This window comes from Schistocerca piceifrons, chromosome 2 (genome assembly GCF_021461385.2).
Source record: "Schistocerca piceifrons isolate TAMUIC-IGC-003096 chromosome 2, iqSchPice1.1, whole genome shotgun sequence".
Lineage (NCBI taxonomy): Eukaryota > Metazoa > Arthropoda > Insecta > Orthoptera > Acrididae > Schistocerca > Schistocerca piceifrons.
The window spans coordinates 661,426,690-661,453,490 of record NC_060139.1 but is presented as its reverse complement, the minus strand read 5'-3'; the positions used below and the strand labels follow the sequence as shown (position 1 = coordinate 661,453,490).

The 26,801-nt window shown below is 42.6% G+C and overlaps 1 protein-coding gene across 1 annotated transcript in view; it reads right to left on the bottom strand.

Moving 5' to 3' along the window:
* The window catches only part of LOC124776889 (glutamate receptor ionotropic, kainate 2-like), a 200,712-nt gene that overhangs the window by 90,740 nt on the left and 83,171 nt on the right, over window positions 1-26,801 (bottom strand). The window contains exons 8-9 of the mRNA XM_047252076.1: window positions 23,564-23,719; window positions 10,657-10,875 (exon numbers count right to left, since the gene is read on the bottom strand). Of these exons, the coding sequence (XP_047108032.1) occupies window positions 10,657-10,875; window positions 23,564-23,719 (375 nt within the window). The remainder of the gene's footprint in view (window positions 1-10,656; window positions 10,876-23,563; window positions 23,720-26,801) is intronic.

Genomic DNA, 26,801 nt, shown 5'->3' with positions numbered 1-26,801 from the left:
AGTATTTGTATGGAGTGTAGCCATGTATGGAAGTGAAACATGGACGATAAATAGTTTGGACTAGAAGAGAATAGAAGCTTTCGAAATGTGGTGCTACAGAAGAATGCTGAAGATTAGATGGGTAATTCACATAACTAATGAGGAGGTTTTGAATAGAATTGTGGAGAAGAGGAGTTTGTGGCGCAACTTGCAAGAAGAAGGGACCGGTTGGTAGGACATGTTCTGAGGCATAAAGGGATCACAAATTTAGCATTGGAGGGTAGCGTGGAGGATAAAAATCGTAGAGGGAGACCAAGAGATGAATCTACTAAGCAGATTCAGAAGGATGTAGGTTGCAGTAAGTACTGGGAGATGAAGAAGCTTGCACAGGATAGAGTAGCATGGAGAGCTGCATCAAACCAGTCTCAGGACTGAAGACAACAACAACAACATGCTAACAACAATGAAACTGCATTTGATTTTTTAAACTGGTAATTACATGCTAAGAGTTCTAAATTGATGGAAAAATTTTTCGCAGGTGGTCGTGTCTGTAGAGCATCATGTGGTGGCCTATTGACTTCGTCGTCTTTTACCTTGCCTCTTGTAATGGAGTTCCGCAGTATCCCTACACAAAGACCAACAGTAATCCGCAAGCATTATTTCGTTCCAACGGTCCTGATATCTTTGTTCCGTAACAGAAACGTCCTGATGGAATCTCTCTCCATGTTCATCACTAACAGCTCCACAACTAGGAGGGAAAAAGTCTAGGTGAGAGTGGAGAAAATGGATCTTAAGGGACCTGTTGCATCCAAAGTTACGGTATTTTTGCAGGAGCACTGTCACCAAATGCTTGTAGTTGTCATCTCTCTTGTTGCCTAAAAATCGATGAACAACACCCTTGAAGGCTTCCCAAGCTTCCTTTCCTTTCCCCTCCAAAACTTGGTCTAATGCAGGAACCTTTACAAGTTCTCTTACTTGTGGTCCAACAAAAATGCCTTCCTTAACTTTTGCCTCACTTAATTTCGAAAATTTCTCTCTTATGTACTTAAAGGCCGGACCTTCTCGGTTCATAGCTTTGACAAAGTTTTTCATCAAACCCAGCTTGATATGCAGGGGTGGAAGAAGAACGTCTTTTGGGTCCACAAGAGGCTTGGCAATGACATTTTTCTCGCGAGGGTGAAGATTTCTTGGAGGCCAGTCTTCTTAAATATAATACAATTTCCTATCTCTACTGTCCCACATACATAAGAAGCAGCAATGCTTTGTGTAACCCAGTTTGCTTTCCTAAGAGTATGGCCATGACTTTTAGATCACCACAGATTTTCCATTTATGTTCATGATATTTAATTGAGTCCAAGAGAGCTGTCATATTTGCATAGGTTTCCTTCATGTGAACAGCATGACCAACAGGAATAGATGAAAGAAGGTTCCCGTTGTGAAGTAACACAGCTTTCAAATTATGCTTGGAGGAGTCTATGAATAGCCTTCTTTCAGTTGGATCATGGTTCAAATTCAAAAATTTTATCTAGAAATTAATGTCGCAGCAAACAACAAGATTATTTTTCTTCTCAAAAAAGGGAAGCAGTTCCATGCGAAGTTTTCTGTACTGTGAGATTCTCACATCACTTTGGAGAAGATTCCATTGCAGCAGTCGAGACCCAAGAATTTCTGCATTCTCCTTTGACAGGCCAAGGTCTCTAATGAGCTCACTCAATTCCGCTTGATTCAGTCTGTGCGGTTTATCATCTTTTCCCTGAAAATCAGGGTGATGGGATGTGGAAGGCTTGTTTGGTCCTTCTTGTTCCACACTGTCTTCATTTTCTACTTCAAACACACAATTTTCGGGTGGAGTGGGAACTGGTAAACTATCCGAATGTAAAATGGGTCGAATAGCAGATGGAAGATTCGGGTACTGAACTGTTCTTCTTTTCTTCATAGACAATCCTGCCTTTATAGGTGGAGTCAGGCAGAAATGGCAGTTATCTGTATGGTTTGTAGGCTCCCGTCAAACCATAGACGCAGCGAAAGCCATAGACCGTTTCATCTTTTTCAGCCACTCTCGCAGTGTAACTGAACATGCGTTGGAACATATATGTGGAGCCCAAGACTTATGCTGGTCCCCTACTTTCATACCGATATAATATTGATAGGCAGTCTTTACAAGAGGCGTCAGATTGCGTTTCTGTGAGGAAAGTGTTATTTCACCGCAAATGTAACTAATGTTATTCACCATATTTACACATTTTCGTGGCATTTTTACAAATTTTACACTAAAAAAGCATTCGCGAATTAGAAATTTTGCATTAATTCGAGTAGAAACTACATGTAATTCACTGTCACAGCAACAGTATCTATGTTTATGACTCACAAACAGCTGAAGAGCATTTGGGTTTTGTTATTTGACAGGTGTGCCAACTCCCACAAAAAAAATTCACCCAAATTTAAAATCTTCACTCTAAAAAATGAAATGTCACTATGTTCAAAACAAGAGCTAATCTGTCATTTTTATGGTGATTTTTGAATTCAGCAGATGGAAATACATGTAAATTTACTATTTTAAAGCCCGAAACATTTTCATTGTGGCCCAATGTAGTCCACCCATCCACACACTCCATCACAATCAATCGACAGGCCTGAGCAAGCTCCAACTCGTCCACTCTGGGCTGCCTGGTTTCAACTTGGTAGCCCTTCTCACCATTCCAGATTGATGGGGACTATCATAACTAGTAAACGGCGAAAGTGGTGGGGACGGGTTGTGTGCACACCCTAGTGTGCACCTAGTCATCAAAGTGATGTTTCTCTTCACAAAGAAGTTTCATCCGACCTCATGTAGTTCGATATCCATTCAAGCTGGAATAGTACCAGACATCGAGTTTGTCACTATAATTGAATTAGAAACTGTACAACATTGTAGAAATGTTCAGCGCAATCAGACAGAGTGGAGGTGCTTGTGATAAAATCTGTCATACATTAAAATACAGTCTACCAGGGGACACCAACATGTTCTCCAGCAGAGACATTAATACCAGAAGCAGCAGCAGCTGTTTGTTAAGGCTTCAATAGTAACAGCATTTAGTGGTAAAGTATTGAGAACACTGGATTATGAGACTACATGTGCATATGTCAAAAAAAAAAAAAAAAAAAAAAACAACGAGTTTCAAACATCTGAACTGTATATGATGATGTGTATACTAACATTATCGCACACACACATTGATTTTAAGTCGGAAAAACCCCATAATTACTTACTAAATATTTCCACGTGGTGAAATGTTGTGGTGAAAGATGAATAATCTTGTGTTACTGAATTTGTGTATTGTGAGTAATAACATTAATTTTGTTTTATGAAAAGTTACAACACATATTTAATTTCCGACGATGCATATTACTATATTTTCATGGATTACCTTTATACAGAGTGTTCCATTGATAGTGACCGGGCCAAATATCTCACGAAATATGCATCAAACGAAAAAACTACAAAGAACGAAACCCGTCTAGCTTGAAGGGGGAAACCAGATGGCGCTATGGTTGGCCCTCTAGATGGCGCTGCCATAGGTCAAACGGATATCAACTGCGTTTTTTTTAAAACAGGAATCCCCAGTTTTATTACATATTCGTGTAGTACGTAAAGAAATATGAATGTTTTAGTTTGACCAATTTTTTCGCTTTGTGATAGTGGCGCTGTAATAGTCACAATCGTATAAGTACGTGGTATCACGTAACATTCCGCCAGTGCGGACGGTATTGGCTTCGTGATACGTTACCCGTGTTAAAACGGACTGTTTAACAATTGCGAAAACGTCGATATCGAGTTGATGTATGACTATTGTGATCAAAATGCCCAACGGGCGTGTGCTATGTATGCTGCTCGGTATCCTGGACGACATCATCCAAGTGTCAGGGCCGTTCCCCGGATAGTTACGTTATTTAAGGAAACTTTCTCTGCCTCGTGATGACTGGGTGTTGTGTGCTGTCCTTAGGTTAGTTAGGTTTAAGTAGTTCTAAATTCTAGGGGACTGATGACCATAGATGTTAAGTCCCATAGTGCTCAGAGCCATTTAAGGAAACAGGAAGTGGTCAGCCAGATGTGAAACGTCAACCACGACCTGCAACAAATGATGATGCACAAGTAAGTGTTTTAGCTGCAGTCGCAGCTAATCCGCACATCAGTAGCAGACAAACTGCGTGAGAATCGGGAATCTCATAAACGTCGGTGTTGAGAATGCTACATCAACATCGATTGCACCCGTGCCATATTTCTACGCACCAGGAATTGCATGGCGACGACTTTAAACGTCGTGTACAGTTCTGCCACTGGGCACAAGAGAAATTACGGGACGATGACAGATATTTTGCACGCGTTCTATTTAGCGACGATGCGTCATTCACCAACAGCGGTAACGTAAACCGGCATAATATGCACTATTGGGCAACGGAAAATCCACGATGGCAGCGACAAGTGGAACATCAGCGACCTTGGCGGGTTAATGTACGGTGCGGCATTATGGGAGGACGGATAATTGGCCCCCATTTTATCGATGGCAATCTAAATGGTGCAAAGTATGCTGATTTCCTACGTAATGTTCTACCGATGTTACTACAAGATGTTTCACTTCATGAAAGAATGGCAATGTACTTCCAACATGATGGACGTTCGGGTCATACCTCGCGTGCGGTTGAAGCGGTACTGAATAGGATATTTCGTGACAGGTGGATTGGTTGTCGAAGCACTATACCATGGCCCACACGTTCACCGGATCTGACGTCCCCGGATTACTTTCTGTGGGGAAAGTTGAAAGATATTTGCCATCGTGATCCACCGACAACGCGTGACAACATGCGTCAGCGCATTGTCAATGCATGTGCGAACATTGCGGAAGGCGAACTACTCGCTGTTGAGAGGAATGTCGTTACACGTATTGCCAAATGCATTGAGGTTGACGGACATCATTTTGAGCATATATTGCATTAATGTGTAATTTACAGGTAATCACACTGTAACAGCATGCGTTATCAGAAATGATAAGTTCACAAACGTACATGTATCACATTGGAACAACCTAAATAAAATGTTCAAACTTACCTACGTTCTGTATTTTAATTTAAAAAACCTACCTGTTAGCAACTGTTCGTCTAAAATTGTGAGCCATATGTTTGTGACTGTTACAGCGCCATCTATCACAAAGCGAAAAAAGTTGTCCAACTAAAACATTCATATTCGTTTACGTACTACAAGAATATGTGATAAAAATGGGGGTTCCTATTTAAAAAGATTCAGTTGATATCCGTTTGACCTATGACAGCGCCATTAGAAGGGCAACCATAGCGCCATCTGGTTTCCCCCTTCAAGTTAGACAAGTTTCGTTCTTTGTCGTTTTTTCGTTTGACGCTTATTTCGTGACATATTTGGCCCAGTCACGATCACTGGACCACCCTATATATATATATATATATATATATATATATATATATATATATATATATATATATTGAAGATTATTAAGGTAAATACACTGTTTGGTCTCTACCAAAATCTTTGATTTGCTAACTATATGCCTCTCAGTAGTTAGTGCCTTCAGTACCCCCCTCCCCCCCCTTTCGTTTTTCTTCTCCTTTCCCCCTCTTTCTTTTCCCATCATCTGTCCAGTTTCCCCCCACCTGCTCTTGGGTGTGGTCTGTCGTATTTTCCAACTTTTTAGTGCAGTGTTCAAGGGAATGTTCCGTCTTGTTCGTCTTTCCAAAGTGTTGCGAACAGGAACCATGCTGTCGCTGGGTGTGAATTTTATATCTTTTGCGAACAGAAACCAGACTGTCGCCGTGATTTTTGAATTATCTGTCTATTATTTCACCTGTCTGCTTTATATGTATTTTATTAGCATTATCATCCCTGTGTTCTATGTTTTAAGTTCTATGATTTTATTTTCGCCATGTTACCATTTACGTCTCCGATTTTATCGCCTGTTTTTATTCTTTATTATCTACATCTTTTTAAAACAATGTATGTATGCTGAAGAGCGGCGTACTAAGCTACTGCCAGCCCGCCCCCTTCGGGGGGAATCGAAACTCAATAAAGGAAAAAAAAGAAAGTGCCTTCATTACTTAGAATCTGTATTGGCTCTCACTGTCTTGCAGTAGTTCGAGTGACGAAGATTTTTGTGAGGTAAGTGATTCATGAAGGGTATAGGTTATTGTTAGGCAGGGCTATTCTTTTGTAGGGATTATTAAAAGTAAGATTGTGTGGCGCTAAAATATTGTGTGTCAATTTAGAAATGATCAGAATAAGTAAAGAGAAAACAATCTCAGTACTCTGGATCTTGAAAATCAAGTAACGTAGAAGTTTTTCCAGCACAGTCATTCTTTACATTCAAAGGGGACATTTCATCAGTACCGCCGTCCGGTAGGTTGCCTATACTTCCTACGCACCACCAAATGGATCGTCAGGCACACGTGTCCCATGGAGCAGTAGTGGAACAGCCCATGTGGTTAATTCTGGGCAATTATACAAACACCGTTTCACTTAAAATACGGCCGGTTTTTGAGAGTACCAGGTCATATTTCTTTAAGCGAAATGGCATTATTTGAAACTTTGATTGACTGAGATGTACGGTGTCCATTTATTCAGTGAGTGTGCTGAAAAGTAATGTCTCGGAATGTTTTGATTCTGTTCTCAGTATTGATTATTATATGTAAAGTATGTTACTCCGTCGACTTACCGCTTCGCAGATGCAAACTGCAATCCTATGCCGCTAGAGTGCTCCGAATTGTCACATGTAACAAGGCAGTGTGTAATGGAACTATGTCGCTGCTCGAGAAGCAGCGTGCTGTAATCGAGTTTCGAATTCGAAGGGTTCATCCACACATGGAGCACTCTCTCCTTCAGCTGACAATGTCAGACCACACACGAGCGCTGTAGCATCTGCAACAACCCGACGCTTTGAGTTCACTGTTATCGATCATTACGCATGCAGTACCGATTGGTCCCATCTTATTTTCATCTGTTTCCGAAAATTAAGGAACATCTACTAGGTATAGCCGTACCGTAGGTGCAACCACAACGGAGGGGTATCTGTTGAGAGGCCAGACAAACGTATGGTCCCTGAAGAGGGGCAGCAGCCTTTTCGGTAGTTGCAGGGGCAACAGTCTGGATGATTGACTGATCTGGCCTTGTAACATTAACGAAAACGGCCTTGCTGTGCTGGTACTGCGAACGGCTGAAAGAAAGGGGAAACTACGGCCGTAATTTTTCCCGAGGGCATGCAGCTTTACTGTATGGATAGATGATGATGGCGCCCTTTTGGGTAAAATATTCCGGAGGTAAAATAGTCCCCCATTCGGATCTCTGGGAGGGGACTACTCAGGAGGATGTTGTTAACAGGAGGAAGAAAACTGGCGTTCTACGGATCAAAGCGTTGAAAGTCAGATGCCTTAATCGGGCAGGTACGTTAGAAAATTTAAAAAGGGAAATGGATAGGTCAAAGTTAGATATAGTAGGAATTAGTGAAGTTCGGTAGCAGGAGGAACAAGACTTTTGGTCAGGTGAATACAGGGTTATAAGTACAAAATCAACTAGGGGTAATGCAGGAGTAGGTTTAATAATGAATAAAAAAATAGGAGTTCGGGTAAGCTACTACAAACAACATAGTAAACGCATTATTGTGGCCAAGATAGACACGAAGCCCACGCCTACAACAGTAGTACAAGTTTATATGCCAACTAGCTCTGCAGATGACCAAGAAACTGATGAAATGTATGATGAGATAAAAGAAATTATTCAGATAGTGAAGGGAGACGAAAATTTAATAGTCATGGGCGACTGGAATTCAAGAGTAGAAAAAGGGAGAGAAGGAAACATAGTAGGTGAATATGGATTGGGGCTAAGAAATGAAAGAGGAAGCCGCCTGGTAGAATTTTGCACAGAGCATAACTTAATCATAACTAACACTTGGTTCAAGAATAATGAAAGAAGGTTGTATACATGGAAGAACCCTGGAGATACTAAAAGATTATATAATGGTAAGACAGAGATTTAGGAACCAGGTTTTAAATTGTAAGACATTTCCAGGGGCAGATGTGGACTCTGACCACAATCTACTGGTTATGAACTGTAGATTAAAACTGAAGAAACTGCAAAAAGGTGGGACTTTGAGGAGATGGGACCTAGATAAACTGAAGGAACCAGAGGTTGTAGAGAGTTTCAGGAAGAGCATAAAGGAACAACTGACAAGAATGGGGGAAAGAAATACAGTAGAAGAAGAATGGATAGCTTTGAGGGATGAAGTGGTGAAGGCAGCAGAGGGTCAAGTAGGTAAAAAGACGAGGGCTAGTAGAAATCCTTGGGTGACAGAAGAAATACTGAATTTAATTGATGAAAGGAGAAAATATAAAAATCCAGTAAATGAAGCAGGCAAAAAGGAATACAAACGTCTCAAAAATGAGATCGACAGGAAGTGCAAAATGGCTAAGCAGGGATAGCTAGAGGACAAATATAAGGATGTAGAGGCTTACCTCACTAGGAGTAAGATAGATACTGCCTACAGGAAAATTAAAGAGACCTTTGGAGAAAAGAAAACCACTTGTATGAATATCAATGGCTCAGATGGAAACCCAGTTCTAAGCAAAGAAGGGAAATCAGAAAGGTGGAAGGAGTATATAGAGGGACTATACAAGGCGATGTTCTTGAGGACAATATTATGGAAATGGAAGAGGATGTAGATGAAGATGAAATGGGAGATATGATACTGCGTGAAGAATTTGATAGAGCACTGAAAGACCAAAAGTCGAAACAAGGCCCCGGGAGTAGACAACATTCCATTAGAAGTACTGACAGCCTTGGGAGAGCCAGTCCTGACAAAACTCTACTATCTGGTGAGCAAAATGTATGAGACAGGCGCAATACCCTCAGACTTCAAGAAGAATGTAATAATTCCAATCACAAAGAAAGCAGGCGTTGACAGATGTGAAAATTACCGAACTGTCAGTTTAATAAGTCACGGCTGCAAAATACTTACGCGAATTCTGTACAGACGAATGGAAAAACTGGTAGAAGCCGACCTCGGGGAAGATCAGTTTGGATTCCGTAGAAATATGGGAACACGTGAGGCAATACTGACCCTACGGCTTATCTTAGAAGAAAGATTAAGGAAAGGCAAACCTACGTTTCTAGCATTTGTAGACTTAGAGAAAGCTTTTGACAATGTTGACTGGAATACTCTCTTTCAAATTCTAAAGGTGGCAGGGGTAAAATACAGGGTGCGAAAGGCTATTTACAATTTGTACAGAAACCAGATGGCAGTTATAAGAGTCGAGGGGCATGAAAGGGAAGCAGTGGTTGGGAAGGGAGTGAGACAGGGTTGTAGCCTCTCCCAGATGTTATTCAATCTGTATATTGAGCAACCAGTAAAGGAAACAAAAGAAAAATTCGGAGTAGGTATTAAAATTCATGGAGAAGAAATAAAAATTTTAAGGTTCGCCGATGACATTGTAATTGTGTCAGAGACAGCAAAGGACTTGGAACAGCAGTTGAACGGAATGGACGGTGTCTTGAAGGGAGGATATAAGATGAACATCAACAAAAGCAAAACGAGGATAATGGAATGTAGTCGAAGTAAGTTGGGTGATGCTGAGGGAATTAGATTAGGAAATGAGACACTTAAAGTAGTAAAGGAGTTTTGCTATTTGGGGAGCAAAATAACTGATGATGGTCGAAGTAGAGAGGATATAAAATGTAGGCTGGCAATGGCAAGGAAAGCGTTTCTGAAGAAGAGAAATTTGTTAACATCGAGTATAGATATAAGTGTCAGGAAGTCGTTTCTGAAAGTATTTGTATGGAGTGTAGCCATGTATGGAAGTGAAACATGGACGATAAATAGTTTGGACAAGAAGAGAATAGAAGCCTTTGAAATGTGGTGCTACAGAAGAATGCTGAAGATTAGATGGGTAGATCACGTAACTAATGAGGAAGTATTGAATAGGATTCGGGAGAAGAGGAGTTTGTGGCACAACTTGACCAGAAGAAGGGATCGGTTGGTACGACATGTTCTGAGGCATAAAGGGATCACCAATTTGGTATTGGAGGGCAGCGTGGAGGGTAAAAATCGTAGAGGGAGACCAAGAGATGAATACACTAAACAGATTCAGAAGGATGTAGGCTGCAGTACGTATTGGGAGATGAAGAAGCTTGCACAGGATAGAGTGGCATGGAGAGCTGCATCAAACCAGTCTCAGGACTGAAGACCACAACACCAACAACAACTAGGTATTCGCTCTGATACTGATGAAGTGGTGCAAGGAGGCGAGATTGTGGCTCTATCAACAAAGTAAAACATTCTACAGTGACGGTATCAAAAAACTGGTCTCTCGTTAGGACCATCTTTTTCATAGCCAGTGTGACTAAGTTGAGAAACAAATATGAAGAATAAAGATGTTTTATTTAAATAGCTTTCAGAGTCTTCACAAAAAACTCGGAGGCATCTGTCATGAACAAATAATAGTTTTTAACAGTCCTTTAAAGTACTTGGAAGGTTATTTAAATAGGCCAATAACACGAGTGCAGTCTACGTCAAAGTTTATAGGGCTCCAAAATTGCTATTACGTCAATGTAAGTTTAGTTTCGTATGTTTGGGACAGACGAAGATTAGACTCAGTCCATCTGAAATCATCAAGTAGATTACTTACTATTCTGGACGAAACGATGAGGTGGCGACCTTGGAGAATGCTCTGCTTCTCCTCCAGCGTCTCGGTCTCAGTCTTGCTGCTGACGAAGCCTTCCTCCGGTGTCCATGTGGCTACGGGTCTGAAGCCCGCCGCAGACAGTTCCAGCACTTCCAGCGAGAATCCCACGCGACGTCCTTCCGCGTCGAACATGATGTTGCCAGACAGGCCCTCGTGCCGCATCTGCGACCAGACACGCACAAGTGAAAACACCAAAGTGCATGGTCAGTGAACTGTATATGCAATAGGCGGTCAAGGTGATGCACTTACTGTACCACAGAAACTTATGTAGGGAAGACAATGAGGTTGTAGAAAGAGTATATACTGCCTAGAATGTAACTTTATCATGCCTACCTACAAAAATTCGTACAAAATAATGCTGGCACTACTGTACATCAATGATGTGCAGCCGGCTGGAGCACCAGGTTTTAACTACGCCACTATTCCTGATATCGTCATGACTGAAGCAAGAACAGACCACGAAAATCCAAGAAAAAAAATGTTATTAGAAAAATGGAACTGAAATTCAGAGTTAATTGTAAGTAGTTGCCGAACACTATGATTCTCGATAATCATGGTTGACCTACCGCAAGAGAAGAGCAAGAGGATACAATGAACATCTAATTGAACCTGTTTCATAATTAGAGAAATGAGAACACTGTCAAGTCAACGTATGTAATATGGCTATGATAAGCAAATGCTTCAATACTAAGAGCAGAGTTCTACATTTGTTGAGGAGATGTTTAGGACACGAAACGTAGGAGGGCAGATCAAGTGAAAACCTTAAAAGTATAATCAAAAATCGATATTTCACGTCATTATTCTTTAAGTTGGCAGTACTTTTACCAATGATGTAAGAAATGTCCTACACGTGTTGGCATACTACGGACAAGCGAAACCCGGTCACAATACTCGTTCAAAAGGCTGCCATGCTTGCGACGTGCACCAAGGAAGAATAACGGCCTGTAATACGCTTTCTGAGCAGTGCATGGTGTGAAACCTATTCAAATGCACCGGCGAATAAAGGTGCTGCCTAATGATGTATATTTGTCACTGCAGAAAGTGTATGAGTGTTGTAGAACGTTCGGAAATGGAAAAATGTGTGGTAAGTTCTATGGAACCATACTGCTGAGGTCATCGGTCGCTAGGCTTACACACTACTTAATCTAACTTAAACTAACTTACAACACACAGCCATTCCCGAGGGAGGACTCGAACATCCGACGAGTTGAGCAGCGCGAACCGTGTCAAGGCGCTTCAGTCCGCACGGCTAGCCCGCGCGGCTGTTCGGAAGTGGCGTGACTTCAGTGTCGGACGCTCAGCGCCCGGGTCAGCTGCACCGCATTGTGGCATCAGAGTCTGCTGCAGCAACTGAAGCCATTGTGATGGAAAATCGCCGCAGAACTAAACATTAGTTACGGCTCAGCACACTTCAACATTCGTGAAGTGCTTAAGTGTCTACAACATAAATGCCATAGCAGCTCTCTGCAGAACTCAAAGAGCGATGCGTTGACGTTTGTGAAGTACATCTGTGGCGTTTTGAAGCATAAGATGACTGCTTCCTCAAGTGGATCGTTAGAGGAGACGAAACCTTTGTACACTAGGACCAACCCGAAACAAAGAGAGCAAGCAAGTCATCAAAACCCAAGAAAAGTTTTTTGAAATTATTGCAACCAGTCCCCTTTCGTTTTGTTCAATTTTTTCCTTACTCCATAACCGGTTTCGAACCGCCTAGCGATTCATCATGCGATGGCACATACTTATTAATTTTCTGGAGCAGTGTGGGAGCCGTGTAGCTGTGGTAAGACGTTTTTTTTCCTTTATTGCTATTTTTATACCTGTACAATCAGGCAGGCTGGCAGCGGCATGCTACGCCGCCCTTCAGCTTTAGCGTTGACAATGATAGAACACAGAAAGAAGATCCAGAATATACATAGTGACGGGCAAAAAATAGTGGACACAGAAATACAAAAAAACACGGAGCCGTTCACACTCGACGATAATGACACTGAAAACATGTTGACACAGCGCACATAACACTGATGAATTCGACGGCACGGGTGAACGCATGAGCGTGACGGCGGACACTAAAAAACACAAAACGACGGCACACACACGCGAAACTGATGGCGATGATCTCCGGCGCGCGAATGTCCACGTAGCGTGTACGGGGACCAGCCAAGAGGGGAAGAAGGGGGAGTGGGAGGAAGAGGGGATGCCAATGGCGGAGGAGATGGTAGTAGGAACGGAGGAGGGGCTGGAGGGGAAGTCCGAGGGAGGAGTGGTGAGAAAGGGAGGAGGGAGGGAAGGGGGAGAGAAGGGAGAGAGGGTGCCCATAGGAACAAACACAGGAAGAGGGAGGGAGGATCAAAGTTGGTTGGAGGGGTAGATGGAGGGGAGGAGGGCATCATCAGGAAGGGGGAGCTGGCGAAAGCCACCTTGGGAGAGGGTGTGGAGAGTGGAGAGATGGAGAGGAGGTGGGACATGGAAGTACAGGCGCAGCAGCGGATGGGGGTGGGAGAGGATGGGAGACACCAGTGGGTGAGAAGGATCGAGTTTGCGGGAGGTGTAGAGGATCCATATCTGTTTGAGGAAAAGGAGGAGGTGGGGGAAGGGAATTAGGTCATACACGATCCGCGTGGGGGAAGGGAGATGGATGCAACAGGCGAGGCGAAGAGCATGGCGTTCCAGGATCTGAAGGGATTTGTAAAAGGTAGGGGAAGCGGATATCCAGGCAGTGTGGGCGTAGCAAAGGATAGGGCGAATGAGGGATTTATAGGTATGGAGGATGGTAGAGAGCTCCAGACCCCAAGTTCGGCCGCAGAGGAGTTTGTGGAGACAGAGGCGGGAGCGTACCTTGGCTTGGATCGTCCAGAGATGGGGGGCCCAGGAGAGGTGACGGTCAAGGGTGACACCAAGGTACTTAAGGGTGGGGGTGAGGGCGATAGGACGGCCATAGATGGTGATGCAGAAATCGAGGAGGCGGAAGGAAGGAGTGGTTTTGCCTACTATGATCGCCTGGGATTTGGCAGGATTGTGGTAAGACAGATAAACGAAACATTTAAGCACTGACTGTGGCGAGAGTTATTCACGTTATGAGATCGATTTTATTGCTTTATTTACAGTGATTAGTATCAGTTGGTTTGATGTTGGTGTACACGGTATTCTGGAAAACATCCAACCATTTGATACTAATCACTGTAAATAAAGCAACAATATCGATCTCGTAATGTGAATAATTCTCGCCACATTGAGTGCTTACATGTTTCGCTTGTACCTGTTGCCATAGCTCCACGACTCTCACACTGCTGCAGACAATTAATAAATATATACCATCGGATTATGAATCACTAGGCGGTTCGAAAGCGGTAAATGAATACAAAAATTGAAAAACAAAAGAAAAGGGGACTGGTTCCAGTAATTTCAAGAAGCCTTTATTCATCACAGTCGTAGTGTTCCTCATCCATAGTGGATAAAAGTTTAAAACTCGAAAAGTTGTGGACACAGCCACTTGCAGGGAAGATATTTCGCAACTCTCTTTTGGAATGAACGAGGCGTTGTCTCGGAACACTACTGACTAGAGGAAACACCATCACCAGTGCATAATATTCAAATATGTTTAAAAAAATGATTCAGCCGGCAATAAGATCAAAACAATGTGGACTTCTCACTGCAGATGTCATTTCGCAACATGAGAATGCTCGGCCTCATAGTGCCCGTGCAGCACTTGCAGCCATCCATGACCTGCGCTTTCATACTCTTGTCTCTTCCGCCATCGCAGCGAGGGATTACCACATGTTTGGATCACTCACAGAAACGATGGGAGAAAAGAAATTTCGTTTCATTGAAGAGGTGGAGCAAGTGGTTGTAACCTTACGCGTATGTAGGCGAGGAACTTTGCCGCCTGGAGGTGATACAAGGGGAGCAGGGCGCTAGCGGGACCATGACGGAGGGTGCGCTGCGGCAGGTCCATATAGGCGGCCAGTACTCGTGAGTCCAGGTGCAAAGACGAGCAGCGTTGCTGAAAATGGGTGAATCCCAAAGCTAAGAATTTGGACGGCTTTTAATCACATTGCCTTCGTGCAGGAAATGCAGCACAAATAGCGGAGCGTCAGACAAGTTGAAAGGTGACTTCTTACAGCTCCTTGAGAATCTATAATAATCTACAGTCATGTGTTAAAGAAAATCTTAATATATTTGCGATCTCATAAAAATTAGGCACGTCCAGTGACACAACACTATTTTCAATATATTTAAAACTGCAGAAGTTAATATTTTACAATGAATAAACGTTTTCGCAATGAACCTGTGAATTAACAACTTTTAAGTGCTTCATGCGATTTCAACACACAGCGTCTCAGATGAAAGCATTACATGATAGCTATCATCCCTCAAAGCCACTCATCTGTTTCTGTTTTATTTACTGACTTATGACATGTTTAACATCTTGTTATTATGCAAATGTTTATCAGAACACCGTATCCTCCACAATTACACAGCAAATGAATACCTCATATTTTGTCATACTTGTGTATTTACTTAGTAAAAAGTTTAGTATTTGGCAAGTAACTCTATTTAAACATTAATTACAATTGATAATACAAAATCATAGTAATTTAATAAATAGTCAATTGCATGTGTTAGCTGACACTACCTTTGTAAAAGGGTGTCAAAAGACGTTTCTGATAAGCTATTTATTTATGGCCAAACCTTTGTTCTATATATTGTGAATGGTATGAGTGAGACCAAATGTTTATAAAATTTATTTACTTAAATATTGTTGTAATATACAGGATGGGGCAAATAAAAGTGGCCTGGACCATTAGTCGCTGCATTAACAGAGGAGAAAAAGACTTACAATTACTTTCAACAGGATGGAGCAACTGGCCATACAGTCAGCAGAACCTTGGAGCACATTTACACAGTCTTCACGTCTGACAAAGCTGTTAGCAGAGGTCAGTCTGGTCGCAGCCCTAGCTGGCCAATCAGGTCACTTGATCTGTCAGTATGCGATTACTCTATGAGGGGAACCCCCAAGTGTGAGATGTATCACAACAATCCTCATAGCCCTCAGAATTGCAGAAGAACATTTCGGATGAGATTGTAGCAACAGCAACTGTCCAGCTTCGATCCGCTTTCAGCAAATTGTTGACCTGGGCCCGAAATTGCCAAGATATGAATGACGGTCGCTCTCAACACCTGCTACACCCAGTTTAGTACTCCATTTCCTTTCCTCTGCTGTTTGTCTTTGTACCCTGGAGCTCTGTTCTCTGGCCACTTGTATTTGCCCCACCCTGTGTTAGTTTAGTCTGGGACCCGTAGCGCTTAAAAACGATGTATTTTTGGCGGGGACATCCTTCAGCCAATGGAAATCCAGACAGTATTGGAACACTATGGGAGTCAAGTGAAGACTGGGACTTTATGAATAAAAAGCTCAAGGGAGTGATTCTCGACACTCTAACGTTTGTGCTTGAAGGAAGCAGACCTGCCTGTGGTAAGGAGAGGTGTTCGACTGGGCACGTGATTAATACTGGGCAGTGTATTACCACTACCATACTTTAACTTCTGAAGGAAATGTTATTTCAAAAGGTTTGTCAGTATAGGACTAACTTTTTCCACTTGTATTATGAATTTAGGATAGACAGAGTATGAGTTACTGTTCTTTGTATCACAAATGTTAATTTGTGAATCATCATGTTGAACTCTGAATGTTTTTGAGCTGTAGAATATTTCATGTATTGTAATCACGAAACGGTCTCAGTTTCCTTGTATCTTTAATGATTATTTAGGTATTGGATTTTATTACCGTTCTCGTACCGCTCTCAACGAAACTTACTGAATTTGATAAGATTATTTCCTTTCTGTTTTTTAACTGAATATCGTAGGATCACTTTCCATGTATTTGACATGTTATTTCTTGAATAAACGTTATTCACCATAATTCTCTATCGTCTACATCGATTAAAGAGACTACAATGGAACGCTAGTTACTAAATTATTCAACTTTTAATTTGTATTTGTGTGTATTTTATTAACTCGCAGTTTTAACTGAAGCAAAAACTATTTGACTGCACAATCACAGCTACAAGTTACTATTTGCATCGAATTAGCTGTGAGACATGAAAGCAGACATGCACAGCTCGACCCTATGACTACATCGAGCTATTCTTTTTAAACAGAGCAATGCATAGTCCATGTACCTAAAGTACGAGTAACGGCAGGTAAAGATGGAACTTGTTTGCTCATACGGGGTGCTGTTTGGAAGAGCAACTACACTAACATTAATCCTTAGGTGGCTGTGCACGCGACCAAAAGAATTTTTTTTTTTCAGAGAAATCTGTACACTTCCTGTGCACCGGAGGAATTGTGTTGAATGACAGGAGGCTATGTCGAAAAATGACAGACTTGTGTTCCACTTTTGTTCAACAAAAAAATTTAAAAGATTAAAGGTTTTCGTGTGACTGCCCCTCGTACATTACTTATAGCAACCAAAAAGGAATGTGAAGTGGTAGTTGTCTATCGCATTATTCCTGATAGCAACAATATTTTAGGTGTAAAAGGAGGGTAACGTACAAGACAGCTTCATTCTCACCACACCGTGTGAAGAGGGAACAGTGATTATTTTGTACGGTTACCCGATGGCATCGCTAATACATTGATCATATTCTTACACGATATACTCCAATAACAGACGAAAGTAATAAAAAGAGCGCTTCCACGAGATACGATTAGTTTCAGTCATTGCACTATTAGCACAGTTCACAACATCCTGTGGCATGATAAAAGTCCTCTATGGAAATTTTGTTCAGCTGATGGACACTACTCTCACGGTTGTCTCTTATAGCGTGAAAAAGGAAGGGAAAATAGAAAAGTAATGATAAATCTCGTGAATAAAGAAATTTCTGCATTTCGTTACCTATTTGTGAAGCAGAAACTGATGATTCGTTCTTTGTGTTTCAAATGGGGAACAGCGCATCGAAAGCGAAAAATAAACATTCAATGTTCAGGGAAAAGCTGTCAAAAACTCGCTGACTATGGGTAGCAAAAGTGTTGTAAAACACACTCAAATTTTACTATGTTCTTAGCATATTCGGGACTGATAAGAATTGATAAATCGATGGTATGCAGGTGGTACTGTGGTGCCTCCTTGCGTGGAGCTGTCATAGATGATGGTGTAAGTCCAGGGTGAGTGGAGCTCTATGTCTTAGGCGGGCACTGTGACTTTGGCCGCAGTGCTGCGCTGTGATATGGCTCCTAGCGGGGTCCTGCGGACGGGCTGTGGCGTACTTATCGACATGTCTGGTGCCCATGAACTTCACGACTGCCGAAAAGGGAGCACTCCTTGTTAAGGTATTAGTTACAATAAAGACATAAGTATTCCTATTACTGGACTTTAACTTAGGGGAATAAGGGCGGTGGTATGCGGGAGTGTCAGAAGGCCCTTTCCATCCTGCTGTTTGTTTAAATAAAAACCCATTCAAACTTAGAGTATGCCGTGACCATACACCTCTGAGTGAAGAGTAGCTTGAGTCAAAAACATAGCAAGTAGGTCAACGGACAGGCCCGGAGATACACAAACATTCTTTGTCCCTGACGTCATTGTGCCAGTATTCTAGAACTCAGACTCTCACGACATACAGCCTGTCCCAGTATGGCCTGGTCGCCGCGTTCGATTATCATCTTGTATTCCAGGTTACCAACTTGGGTTTCTAGCGTCATAGTAGAGCCATGACATTATCTCAAGGTAATGGGACAGAATGTCAGGATTCCACACTTTTATAAACAGCCCGACGAGTATGAGCTGTATTTTGACGTCATAAAAGTGTGCCACTATGTCACAGTCGCCATGATCGATCGCTATCTTACATTCCAGGTCAGCCATCTTGGATTCTGACGTCACTGGTCCTCGTATTTCAGGTTTTTGATTGTGACATAGAGCCAGACCAGATTCCAAGTCAGCCAGGATGACAATGTATCATCTTGGATTTCCCGCCAATTCATATTTAGGATAACAATCTTCCTTCCAAAGAAAACACACTATTGCAATTGGACTATGTTTTGAATTTCACGCGAAGTTTTTAATTTCCTGCCAGAATCTGAATTCCGGACATTTGATATTTAGGGCAATCGGCCTCTGTCAGATGGGGGAGGCGTAAGGGGTGGGTAAATCCCACGACTCATCGATAAAAATGGCTCTAAGCACTATGGGACTTAATATTTGAGGTCATCAGTCCCCTAGACTTAGAACTACTTAAACGTAACTAACCTGGACATCACACACATCCATGCCCGAGGCTGGATTCGAACCTGCGACCGTACCAGCAGCGCGGATCGAGACTGAAGCGCCTAGAACCGCTCCGCCACAGTGGCCGGCCTCGTCGGTATCATCATCGTTGTCACCATCAACACTTCGGGCCAAAACTGTTCTTGTTATACAACTTTCAGTCTCATGGAGGACAGTTGTCATAATGTTTTGCTTCATACACGTATTTGAACACAATAACTAACTAATTTTCATTAGATTAAATAGTTTTCATCAGATTCACTCGCTGATCAATAATGCTTCACGTCTTTTCATATTCTTACATTTCATTTTTCTGTGTTACCTGAAAGGATCGTGAAATTACTGAATTTGAGTTTCGGAAATTTGTCGTAAAACCGAGATGCCACTATGACGTCTTCTCTGTAAAGGCTAACAAAAGTCTAGGCTTCTCCATCGTTTGTATCGTTTATATGTGGGCTTTGTCAGAGATCCACCGCAATTGTGTACTTATTCATAGCTGTTATGCTGCTCTAAAACCTTGGGTATAGCTTTTCCTGAAGGTCCACTGTCTTTGTAGCGAGAAGTCAACGTTATAACATAGTTGCATTGGTATTCGTGAACTTTACTGCATGTTCGTCATAGAACAACACACTGCAGCAGCGTGAATGACAAAAGATTTATTTCTCAATTCGGCCCAGAACCACACCACACGAAAAGGCTGCAACTACGTACACATCTGTTTGTGAAAATTGCGGCACCAAGAAGGAGACGTATGATTACACTGAAATTCATTCCACAGATTAGGGACAAGATAATAAACAAATGATTAGAGTTACGGAACTGTGCATGCACTTTCACCGTGAGATTCAGTGCGGTGTGAAGCTGTACCATGCTGCAATCAGAGCAGAGTGAGGTGTTGGTGGTTTTTGGTCACGCTACGTTGTGGCGTAGAATGAAAGAGAGCCTGGATATGCGGCTGGCGAACACAATACCACTGTGTAGCAGTGTCCAGAAGCACTGAAAGTGGTTGCAGGCGGACGAAGACGAAAAAATTATCATCAGATCATATCCCAGACAAGTTCGATGCCGCGCGGGATTAGCCGAGCGGTCAGGGGCGCTGCAGTCATGGACTGTCCGGCTGGTCACAGCGGAGGTTCGAGTCCTCCCTCGGGCATGGGTGTGTTTGTTTGTCCTTAGGATAGTTTAGGTTAAGTAGTGTGTAAGCTTAGGGACTGATGACCTTAGCAGTTAAGTCCCATAAGATTTCACACACATTTGAACAAGTTCGATGGGCGACATGTCGGGCGAACGTGCAGACCAGGGAAGCAGTGTTACCAGTCATTCTTCGAAGGAATCTTGTATATTACACATCACATATGACCGGTCATTATTCCGCTGAAATGAGACACGTGCCCGCAGTGGGGATAGAGTCTCGAGTTCTAAAGCCTCCTTGATGTAGCAGTTACTATTCAATAGCCTTCAGTAGGTGCGAGACGAGATCGCTTGCTATAGCCAATGGTGCCCCAAAACATCACATTTGACGTTTGTCCACTATGCCGCTCAGCAATGCTGTTACCCCTATTGTCTTCTTCACGGTAGCATCTAACACGTACAGAGCCGTCACATTGATGTGGGTGGGACTCGTCCGAGAACACTGCATTTTCTCACTGAGCACGCCAGCGACGGTGTTTACCTATCCACCGCAGTGTGAGGTGTTGGTGGTTTTTGGTCAACGGCATGCGTACCACCAGTCCAGCCCACAGCCAATGGCATCGAATCGTCGACTCAGACATGTCCACGGCAGCTGTAGTACCGCGACGTTGAGCCAACACTGTGGGGAAAGCTGTTCTGTCGGTACGGCCATGGGGCAAGATGACGGTCATCCGCACTGTGATCATATTTTGTGGCCCAGTAGTCACTGGTCGCTGTGTCTGTCTCCTTCCACTGGCTCCACACACGCACCACTATCGCACCTGTGTGCCCTGTATCTACTGCAATGTCTCAGTACGACAAACGCGTTACCTGGAGACCAGTCACTATGCTCCATTAGGACTCACCCCCATGCTGATATTGGGACCCTTGACACTGACGAGAACTACTGGTACCTGCTCTGCACATTTCCACTTAGTTTGAGGGATCTGCAATGACTGAGTGTCACACTGCGAGGTACGGCGTCACGAAGGAGGGCGCTGCAGGGCCTACATGCACGTTATCTCTCTGCAATCTCAGTCACTTGTTATGGTTTCACTGATCGGATACTGTGTTTCAATAAATACGTAGCACAAATACGTACAACCAGGGGCACTGGCGAACTTCTGGTGTACATGGCATTGACATACAGCACCTGCCCTCCCATGGAGACGTACAAAGGCCAATAATTCAGCCATATCTGAGCGTAGCGTCTCCTCGGGACATTCCATCGATTATACTGGCACGAAAATCTTATCCATGATGAAATCCTTCAAGGATTCGATTATTAATGGATCTGTGAACATTTGTTTGGTGGAAGATACAAAGCTTCAATTTTTTCACAGACACTCAATTTCACGCCTAGTGTAAAGTCAAGCAACAGCTAATTTTAGTGATTTTACCACCTAATTTTATCTCCGCATGCTCCTGCGCATTACAGATGAGCAGCATTCAACGGAGTGCACTAAATCCAACAGATGTCAGTCACGTCAGCCACTGCTCAAGCTTGTGGTATAAACATAGTGGTTCGCGTCAGAAATCAGCAGTTGTAAAATTTATCTGATGATAGCTGTCTGGCTCTAGCCGAAATATCGTGGTTAGGAATTGGCATCATCCGGTTGCAATTCCGAAATCTCATAGAATGCGTCTCATACAGCTCGCTAAATTATCTTTCTTTGTATCTTGTGCAGCAGCACGAAGTCCTGTAGCCGTTTGATTTTCTGGTGTTTTGTCTTCAATGCATGAGTTTTCCGTGTCCTCGGGATGAACACTATTCAAACAACTTACGAGAATGTAGATTCGTAAATTCTTATACAACCGCCAATATTTCGATAGGTGAACACCCCGTCATTTTCAAGGCACCAATGCCATGACAGAGTGCTATGCACGGATATTTAAAGCATCGGTATTCGGGGCTACACCGACGAAGAACCAAGAACGTCGTGTACAGAAAGACAACACACACACACACACACACACACACACTGGCGCCAACACACAGTCAAGAATGACCAACGTCATAAGCTATCGATAGTGAATATTAATTACTAACTGGTGTCTAAGTAATATTAGAACTCTCCCGTTGCTGTGTGATCAGGCAGAGAGATGTATTCTAAGCAGAATTTAAGTAAGAACCTCCGTCTCTGAGTATAAAATTACCTGCTAATTTAATCTTAATTGCTTCCTTAGCAAACTCTTCAAATAGCTGTAAGTGGACGTCAGAATCTCTGTGTTGTTATAGTGCATACGATGGGGGGTACCAAGGGAGTATTCTTCAACAACAAATTTGCTCGGCTCTTGCAAGTGTGTGTGACGCTTATGCTCTATGCACTGGTCCTCCACGGTCCTGATGGTCTGACGAATGCACGAAAAGCCACAACTGCAAGGAATTCGGCAAACAGACTGTGGTGTCACAGCCAGACACCACACTTGCTAGGTGGTGGCCTTTAAATCGGCCGCGGTCCGTTAGTGTACGTCGGACCCGCGTGTCGCCACTATCAGTGATTGCAGACCGAGCGCCGTTACACGGCAGGTCTAGTCTAGAGAGACTCCCAAGCACTCGCCCCAGTTGTACAGCCGACTTTGCTAGCGATGGTTCACTGACCACATACGCTCTCATTTGCCGAGACGACAGTTTAGCACAGCCTCCAGCTACGTCATTTGCTACGACCTAGCAACGAACCATATTCAGTTACTATTGATATTAATATTGTGACTCATGTACCGTCAAGACGTTCATCATTAATGGATTAAAGTTAAGTACCAAACCAGCTACGTCCGCTTTCTGAATTCTAATTCCTTGTTATGTTCCAGACCTCACGTCAGTATAGTTCTTCCCTCCTCGCGCCAGCCTGCGTGAGCTAAAACGCGTACATTTTGGCCTCCTCTAGTAACACGGTGTTGGCTCTTCGGCCAACACTACACAGACCTCTAAACCAAGATTATACTTTATAGACAATGTACGGTAGTCGAAAGACATAATTCACGTGCGTTTCCGCAGAATTCGACCAACCTTGTTGGAAATGCTACCTGCGTAAGGCAAAAGTGCCGTTGAAATATGTACACCTCGTTATTTTCGCCATTTACACGATTCACGGTAGGTGGATTGCGCAACGTATGTCTCATCACTCTTTTCACTATAATTGTTCTGGCAAAGGGTTACTTCGAGGCTGAAATTGATGGTCTCAGATGACGTGGGCAAGGTACGGAGTAACCCTTCTCAATGAGTCGGATGGTGACAGTTATGATGCTGGATGCGCTCTCTCGTTGCATTATGCCCTAAAACTGAGGGAGTGCTCATTATCGGCGGTTGTCTAAGACATCATCCGGGTACATTCCCGTAAGCTCCTTGGACATTTTATATGCCCAGAGACTCACGTTTGAGGATGCATGGTACTTGTCACGCTGGCGCCTACTCACGTCGCGGATGAAGTCCCTCACGCTGATGCCGTGGTCCCAGACGGCCTCCTCGTCCAGGCAGCTGAGCGGCCAGGTCCGCAGACGACCGATGGTGCTGGTCTGGAACAGCGCCGCGGCCAGCACGCGGACGGCGTCGTACGTCAGCGCTGACTCCACCTGCAACCCAACCGTGGGGAATGCTCTGCTTTGATCAAGATGAGCCATCATTGATGTGGATGTGGGGCTGCGGCTGGTCATTAAATTGAAGGAGTAAGAAATACCAGCAGTGGTGCTTTTTATGAAATTCCCAAAGAAAACAGGTGTTGACAGATGTGAAAATTACCGAACTATCAGTTTAATAAGAAACGGCTGCAAAATACGAACACGAAATCTTTATAGACGAATGGAAAAACTGGTAGAAGCCGACCTCGGGGAAGATCAGTTTCGATTCCGTAGAAATGTTGGAACACGTGAGGCAATACTGACCCTACGACTTATCTTAGAAAATAGATTAAGGAACGGCAAACCTTACGTTTCTAGCATTTGTAGACTTAGAGAAAGCTTTTGACAATGTTGACTGGAATACTCTCTTTCAAATTCTGAAGGGGGCAGGGGTAAAATACAGGGAGCGAAAAGCTATTTACAATTTGTACAGAAACCAGATGGCTGTTATAAGAGCCGAGGTGCATGAAAGGGAAGCAATGGTTGGGAAGGGAGTGAGACAGAGTTGCAGCCTATCCTCGATGTTATTCAGTCTGTATTTTGAGCAAGCAGTAAAGGAAACAAAAGAAAAATTCGGAGTAGGAATTAAAATCCATGGAGAAGAAATAAAATCTTTGAGATTCGCCGATGACATTGTAATTCTATTTGAGACAGCAAAGGACCTGGAGGAGCAGCTGAACGGAATGGACAGTATCTTGAAGGGAGGTTATAAGATGAACATCAACAAAAGCAAAACAAGGATAATGGAATGTAGCCGAATTAAATCGGCTGATGCTGAGGGAATTAGATTAGGAAATGAGACGCTTAAAGCAGTAAATGAGTATTGCTATTTGGGGAGCAAAATAACTGATGATGGTCGAAGTAGAGAGGATATAAAATGTAGACTGGCAATGGCAAGGAAAGCGTTTCTGAAGAAGAGAAATTTGTTAACATCAAGTATAGATTTAAGTGTCAGGAATTCGTATCTGAAAGTGTTTGTATGGAGTATACGGACGTGCTTCATGTGGAAGGTGGTTGGAGTTACTAACCACCTTCTACACGGAGCACGTCCTTATCTCACCACTGACTTCTAGTATCAGCCGCACGCAGTTGACGTCAGCAAGTGTATGGGCCTGAAGATGACATTGTTACATCGTTGAAACTAATTGCCAAAATAAAATCGACACCTTAAATACAGCTGGAGGAATTTCTTCATTTTTAATATAAATTATTAATTTTGTGTGGCAATTAATTATGAGCACTTCGCGGGCAGTGGGCACGCGGTTTAATCATTTGTCAGCCATTATCTTTTGTAAGTTGTCTCCCTTCGATACACCGGAGTGCGTGAAATTAAATGACTTATAGTATTTTGAAGAAGGAACGGGAGCATATAAATCCCCTACGAAGATTTATAAGTCACTCACCGAATGAAAGCGTAAAGTGTTCCTTTCCGAATTTTGACAACAGTAGTCTCTCTGCAGAGACCATGATTTATCTTCTTCCTTCGTTACATTTTATTATTAATCCATAACAAATCAATATAACATTTGACATGCCCTGTCTGTGCTACACACAGCACTGTAATATCCTTAACACGTCACACGAAATGGCTACATGAATAGAGTGACAAGACATAACAGTGTGACTTGAAACATTGTTATCTTCGATGACTAATATATCCGTTTTCACCTAAAGGGGAAGAAACTGAATAGAAGCAAGGTTAAAATACTGGTAAATCCTGAGATTAAAGAATATTGTGCTACGAAGAGAGAGTATCTAACTCAAAGGACGACCTGTAGTCAACAGATGAAGCATCATTCTCATCAGTGTTATCGAAACAACAAAATGGTAATTCCAACGAATTAAAAATAAAAACAGAAAAAGAATATCCCTAATTAGACACCCCTTTTGCAAACCATTTGAATATTTGGATTCAAGGATTGAAAAATTCTGTTAGCTACATGGCAAACAGTAGTTTTTATTGAAAAGTTGCATTACAACTAATGTTGTGTTGTAAGAAGGACAGTATATTAACAAATTTAGCCAATTACGTTCTTTGAAAAATACCCATGTAAGCAAGTTGACATCAAGGTACCAATAGGTCAACAACAACTCTTTAATATGACTGAGGCAAAGTAGCACATTTCTCCCTCATTTTCGAGGTAAGCTTTGCCTGGCAGAAGTACAAATATCATTAGGCAGTATAGTGATAGTTTTTGATAATACAGCATAAAGATTGTAGTACGATTTTTTTAAAATGATTTGCTTGTATTTTGTAAATGTATACCTTAACTAGTTCCGCATGCCTGAAGGTTATTCTTCTTGATGGAATCTTCAGAACACGATACATGAACGAATTTCAGTAACCTCTGTCGTACAGGACATGGTCTCAGCACCATTTACGTCGTGTAACACTTTCTTGGAGTAAACAGAAATTCAGAGTAGTCAACTTTCCACAAGCATTTAGCTTTTCATTGAAGAAGCAAGTTGCTCAAGCGGATGAATGAACTGTCTCATGACTCGTGTCGGATTACCTACTCAGCAGTTAACTATATCACTCAATGAGTATTGAGTTTCGTGTATTAATACTCACTGCTAATAGACTCTTGGTTGGAAAAATGGATGCCGTAATTACTTTAGACTATATGGTCCTCAGTGCCACCCTTAGAAGGACATAATTCGAGTATCCATGCTATGAAAGGATAGGTATCAGACCAGGACAACAAGGATGGAGATACGGTGGAGTACAGTTCCTGTATACCAACCTACGCGCCAATATTATGAGTTAAATCAATAGGTCTCAACGACTTCCGACGGAATGAGGGTAAGACACTATTGTCCCTTGGTCGTCTGCGGCCCCTTGGTGCTAACCCACGAGCAAGTTATGTATCAGAACCAGGCTACACCCTGTGTCTTCATTTCAGTTACGTAATAATTGTTAGCCACAGACACAAAACGACTATATATTTCACAAACACTCATAACAACTGTCCGCATAATACAGCTTCACAGCTGTTGTATAATTCACAAGTAGGAAGGGGACAATAACAAACTATCT